At 39.6% G+C, this 6578-nt stretch overlaps 1 protein-coding gene across 1 annotated transcript in view; it reads left to right on the forward strand.

Moving 5' to 3' along the window:
- The window catches only part of CEP89 (centrosomal protein 89), a 55834-nt gene extending 49923 nt beyond the window's left edge, over positions 1-5911 (forward strand). Inside the window, exon 19 of the mRNA XM_055000914.1 lies at positions 2536-5911. Coding sequence (XP_054856889.1) covers positions 2536-2773 — 238 coding nt within the window. The 3' untranslated portion in view covers positions 2774-5911. The remainder of the gene's footprint in view (positions 1-2535) is intronic.
- Positions 5912-6578: the final 667 nt, after the last annotated feature.

A 6578-nucleotide genomic window follows, 5' to 3' on the forward strand; every position in this document is an offset into this window, starting at 1 on the left:
AGGATGGTATTGGAATGTATCTGCTCTGTAGAATGTATTTGTTGCTGGGCTATTCCATTTACAGTAAGTTAGGGGTCAAATATCTGAATACTCTTCACATTTAAAGCGCCCTCTTTTAACGTACAAATCTAGCATGTGGAGAGCAAGCCTTTCTCCCTAGTTATCAACATGTGGAGGGTTTTTTCATGAAAGACAGCTCTGAAATATTTGATGCTGCACCATCTCTTAGAAATGGTACAGTCCAGAAACAGATGCGTTATGTGATGCTCCTGATTGTGTGCGCAGGCTCTAACAGACAGCATAAGTAATAATAAGTAGCGCAGAATGCAATGTTACGGCTATTTAATTAGAATTCTGCACCAAGTAAGTGTAAATTCTGTGCCTATAATAAACTGCGGACTTATATACTTTATAATTTCTTCAACTTTTGTAGCAGAAGACCTCTGACCAGCAAAATGCTGGAAAGAGCCCAAAGTTAGAACACTGGGTGGCCAAGGGGTTGTACTAGGACAAGGCAATGCAACATTTATGAGCTGAGAAAGGACTCAAACAGATTTCCGACTGCTTTGCGGGGAAGATCACTTGAATGATTTATGGAGCAGAGACAGATTTGAAGACCAAAAGAGCACTGAAGAGATCGCTAACGATAATATAATCCATTGCAAATTAGATCCAATGAAACTGGAGGAAGTGCAGGGACCAGTACAAAGAGAACCAGTCACTGGCAGTGAGCCAGTTACCGTAGATTTTGAAACAGCTGCTATTTGGAAGCAGACAATTTTTTTGATACGAAGAAGGCACTTCTGAATTCATGTTGCAGATACCCAAATAGGGAAACAATCCCTATGCAGATAGGTCGCACAGTACCAAAACACCAACTTCTTACCAGTACCTCTTAATCTCTGCAACAGAAACTACCTCTGTAGGTGTCCTTCCTTCTTAATGTTCTGTTTCCTTGCATCCAGTCCTTCTGGGAGCAATAGGTGGAAATGGCCTCAGATGTTCTAGTGAGTCTATCCTTACCAGCTGTTAAGACTTTATTGTCCTCTCGCAAAGGACTGGATTTTGCCATTTGTCAGAGAGCAGAGCAGCTCCTAGAAATTGCCATGTGCCAAGTTTCCTCTGATGTACTCTCATTGCATGCAGTGTGATGCAGTCCAGGGAGCTATTTCACAGAAAACAACATTTTCCTTGATTGTTGTTTGATTTGATACCTTGCCCTTCAGCCGCATTCACAACTGCTTCAGAGAAAAAAACATTCAGCACAGAGTGTGAAACAGTATCAGATTTGCAGTTATGAACTACCACTGTGGACTGTCAGCTATTTTCAGTTGGAAAATTGTCTTACATTCCTCTGAGTTTGACAGGTTTTTTGAAGAAAAAAATCTGTGACTTCCCTATGGTAAGATTAAAAAATTTTAGGATTGAACAAGGTGCTATGTAAGAGAACAGCTTAAAAAGAAAAGGTTACACCACCTAAATACTGTAATCAGAGCTTACTCCCTCAAACTTGTTTTCTGTGCTAAATCCTAAAACATACAATGCTATTGAAGAGATTGCCTTACAACACAAACTAGAATGCCTTTATCTTGCAATGAAACAGCCACTGTCTGCCCACTAAGAATATTATAAACATAAAATAATTATGCTTTGTGTGAAGAAGTGCTTATCTTTGTTGAATTTTAAATCTATTGCCTATCAATAGATGGGAAATGTCTTTGAGGTGAGCTTAAATCACAGTACCTTTAATTTTAAGATCAGGGTTTATGGGAAGTACAGAGCTCTCTTACATGTGAATGTTGCCACTTACATTTTTACAAAGTCCAAAAGTTTTGTCTGTGTTTTGAGAACTGAGAAGGTCCTATCAGGAATATCTAACCTGGGTATTTGCCATCTCTAAAACAGGCTGGGCAGACAGCAAGAAAGCACTCTCTTTTCTAGGGAAGTGGTTTTCTATTGGCAATTTCACTAATTGTATGAAACCCTGTATTTCTTGTGGACAGGTCAGATTTTAGGATAACATGACTAACATTGGATGAGCATAAAGGAATGGAAAAGGCAGCTTGCTATGAGGAAAACTTTGACCACAGAAAGCACTTATTATGCCAGTTCACTCTGTATAGGTAGCCAGATCCTCAGCTACCATATGGTCTACAAAAACTTGCATCACAAAACCCCCTTGAAAAATTAGAATGACACACAGAGCCATCTGAGCTGACCGTGGTTTGATGAACTTGGGTCTTGTTAATATCAGTAAAGGGTAGGAAGTTTCAGTTTGCTGTCTTTGTGATGTGTTCAGAACTTAAAGCTGATAAAGACTGGTTAAATTAGTACATTTTTATTGATACTAAGCCTAGTATCTGATCACAGAGTTCTAAGTACACTATGTTCCTGAAACGCACATGCCAGGTACTAAAATTAAATTTAATTGTTCTGCCTGTACTGGTTGACAATTCACCTTTAAAGGTACTCTTGGAAACAGGGCTGAAACGAGTAAAACTGTTTTTTTGTTGTTGCTGTTGTTTTGCTTCCCAGGGAAGTGGAAGGTGAACTTGAAATAATTTGGGAATCGACCACCAAAGAAAACAGGAAGATGAAGGAACTCTTGCATAAATCTCTGGAGAAGAGCACACAGAGCCCTGTCAAAACTTATGAATCACATTTAGCTGACATTTCTCAGAAAGACCTGCTTGGCGGGTACGGTTTTAGCTACTGTGATGTGGAGCTTTCCTCGCCTGCTAAAAGCCACAGCCAACAGGAACCTGTGTGTTAAGGGCACAGATGCTGCTGTCACTTCCAGGGCAGAACACATCTGAAAGAAGCACAGACAAAAAATGTAATCTGTTAAATTAGTACTGTTCGGAAGCAGAACAGGATATACCAAAGGAGGTCTGTTGTTCTTTTCAGTAATGTTCCAGTCGGGAAATCTGTCTGGCTGTAACTTGCACGGTGCTGTAGGGAATACATCTTATAATTTCTTCAGAATCCTGGAAATCTGACCTTTCATTTTAAAAGGCAATTTACTGGCCCTTCTGGTTGCAGAGAAAGGACTGAAAACATTTCTCTAAATAACAGAAAACAGAAGGAACATTAAATGCTGTTTGAGTGTGGAGCAACTTTTCCTTCAGCGTAAACCCCATTTTTTCCCCTCCTCTGTGGATATTTCTCAGGGCTTCTTCTCCTCCTAGCAATGGGCGGCCACAAGAAGTGTGTGTGTGTGGGGGGGGGGGGGAGTTATAAATGAGGATGTAATAACCAGCATTGTGTTGTGGTTGCTGTTCTTGCATCACAGTTGCCGGTGCTGTCTGTACTGATCCCTCCAGCATGTTTGGATTAGTAGAAACCAGCATATCCCTGTGTGTTTGTGCCTGAAATTCACAAAAGCCTTTGCCTGGAAACAGCCTACCGTATCTATTTCCACACATCTTTTAATATGTGTCGGCCTTCATTTCTCAATCTGTGATCAAAAAATGGAAATTACCCACTCTCTCTGTACTCTGGGCGAGGGCGGGGGGGGGGGAATAATGCAATAAAATGCAGTATACAAGTTAAGTAAATGTTTGCAGATTTGCATAACTTCTTTCTACAGATTAACTTCAGTTTTCTGGTCACAGGTTGTGGGGATTTGAATGCAAAATACCAGTCTCGCTGGTAATCATTGCTATATCTAATTCTAAAGTGACTGGTCCCTGAGTGGCTGATGGAAACCATAAAACTAGGCCATTCACAGACACAGTGAGGCGGCACTCCCCAGGTATGCAACAAAATTGTAAATTAAGAAAATGACATATATACCTCCCCACCCCCCAAAAAAACACCAAACTTGATGAAAAATGAAGACGTTCTAGGATCCCAGAATATTGGAAACCACCGAGTGTAAATTACAGGGAGAAAAGAGGAGAAGGAAATGTAGGTGTTCAAGCTTTCAGATAGAAACCTGAAAGGCAACATACCGAGTGGTGGAGTGGGACTCCGTCCACCCACCTGATGCTTCATGCCTCTTCTACTTACAGAAGGAGGCTCACAAGAATGAGTCTCTGTCTAGGCTGTACTCTTTTGTTGCTTAAAGTTGGGTTTTTTCCATATTGTCAATAAGCCATCTACTTACTCAAACCAAAGAGAGAGGCTAATGCAGCTAGAGTTGCTGCTGAAAAGCTGTTTGCACTAATTACACAATTAATTCAGAAAATGTGGAATTGGAAGCCTTAATTGCTGGACTTTAGCTGAGCTTTTACAAAAATAAGGGACAAAAGGAAAAGAGATTGACTCGCCCTATTTAGCACCTATTCTGTAACAGAATTCCCTCGATCAGGAGGCCAAGCAGCAAGCACACCTGGGAATGACCCGAGGAAAACATTTATGTGAAGTTAGGCCCTTTGTAATCTTACTTCTGAAAATCTGTCTACAAATTCCAGTTATTTGCGTACTGAGAAGCATTTTTAATTAGGGTTCCATTTTGCTCAGTTGCTGTGAAGCATTTGTATCATTCTCCGTTATACAATAATGTGCACCAACAGCAGAATAAGCAAGGCTTGGGGTCTTTTGTATGCATCTGTAGGTTTGTAACATTAGTGGTCACAAAGATAACATTTGATCTTTATGTAAACCTAAGTAATTAGCACTCAATTTAGGGAACAATTGTTCCAAAAGATGTTTTTCAGCACTTGATTTAACAATCTGAAGACTATGTTCCAAAGGAATTGGCTATGATGCACACTGTAATCCTTGACAAATTGGAGTCAGTTTTCTGATGTTTTTTTGTGTACAGGTGGTTGGGTGCTGCTGCCATCTTTGAGGGCCCTGAACCTGTTTTCCAAATATTAAACAGATTGCAGATGGATGTTTACTTGTGCTTTATATTGTGCAGACTGTAAGAGCAATACATAGCTGCCTGTTTCCATGTCCAAATTCCAAATCAGGACATCCAGCTACAAGAGTTATAAATGTTTTTTTTAGACAGAGAGCTGCATGCACCTTTGTGGCCAAGTTTTGGATTTGATAGACTTTAGATCACATTATTTAATACGACATTCCATAATTCCATGAAGGACATGAGTTCTTTTTTATAAACAGCCATTAACCCATACATGGAGAGCCAGTTTGGTGTAGTGGTTAAGAGCACGGGACTTTAATCTGAAGAACCGGGTTTGATTCCCCACTCCTCCGCTTGAAGCCAACTGGGTGACCTTGGGCCAGTCACAGCTCTTTGGAGCTCTCTCAGCCCCACCCACTTCACAGGGTGTTTGTTGTTGTGGGGATAATAATGACATACTTTGTAAACCGCTCTGAGTGGGTGTTAAGGCGTCCCGAAGGGCGGTATATAAATTGAACATTATTATGGTTTTACATGCCAAAGACCCGTCTTTGCAATTTTACCTGCCATATTTAATGAAACGGATCTTGCTGTGCAAGTTGTGGAAATGTGGGTATGATTTTCAGAACAGCATAATGTTGCTTATAAACACCATCTTCAGATTCATGATTAAAAACCTTCCATGTCTAACGACATCTAATTCTCCCCATACAAGTTCTGGTGTGTAGCAACCATGGATTTCAGTCTCATTTGAGTATTCCGACAGCTGGTTTGCCCTCTCTACAAGTATAAAGAATGTACAAGTGAAATGTGAACGTGAATGTAAAATGCAACATAGCCCAACATATTATTTACATCAGTCTTTTGTTTATTGTAGGTAGGCCATGGAAACTGATGTGCTTTAGCCATGACAGCCAGTGGGCCAGAGTGTTTCTAAATAGATTTTGGTGCATGGGCACATTCCACTTTAGCTCTTTTTTCCTGGTGTCCTATATCAGTTTTAGATATTTTATATATCTGCATTAGCACCAATATTTGGATAAATGCTCATTTTTATAAAAATGATCTTGTTTGTATACTATCCCAAACTTTGCCAAATATGTATTTTTCAATCAGTAAGTTTGTAACAATAAAATTTTTTTTTAAGGAAAGAGAACCCATATGCTGTTTTATTTTTGAACCATGTCACAATTGAGAACATTGAATAGTAAGAACATGTACAAGTCTGGTTTCAACTTACAGGGGGACAGTGGGGGCGCTTGGTTCCCCTACCTTTTGTGATAGTCTTCCTGCCACCCTGGAGGGGCTTGTGGATTTCATTAAGGGCCTCCTACTTTCTCCCCATAATTCAAGTACTGATTGAATACTTCTTGCTGGTTCTTCAGTTGTGCTGAAATTGATATTTGATGAAAACCCTAGAAAGTGTTTTGCTTAAACTGTTGATTTATTTAAGTAGTTAATTGGTCTTCAAGGGTAAATTTTGAAGTCACTAATACCATTTGAAATGAAAGATTAATCATGATGAGGAACAACTTGCCAACATCTTTGCTAAAGATCAAAAATATAAAATAGAGTTAATTTATACCAACAGAATTAATGATGAGATAGGATGCTTCCTACAGCTAATGAGGAAATCAATAGCTTTGCTTCTTTATATCCTCAACTTGAAAGCCAAAAAAGTCTATTTTCTGTTAAAGCAGAATCTGCAACAGATTAAATAAGATATTCTCAGCTCCATCCCCAATGCAGTCTGATCCTATGGGAG

The sequence above is a fragment of the Eublepharis macularius genome, chromosome 16 (assembly GCF_028583425.1).
Source record: "Eublepharis macularius isolate TG4126 chromosome 16, MPM_Emac_v1.0, whole genome shotgun sequence".
NCBI classification, from domain to species: Eukaryota; Metazoa; Chordata; class Lepidosauria; order Squamata; family Eublepharidae; genus Eublepharis; species Eublepharis macularius.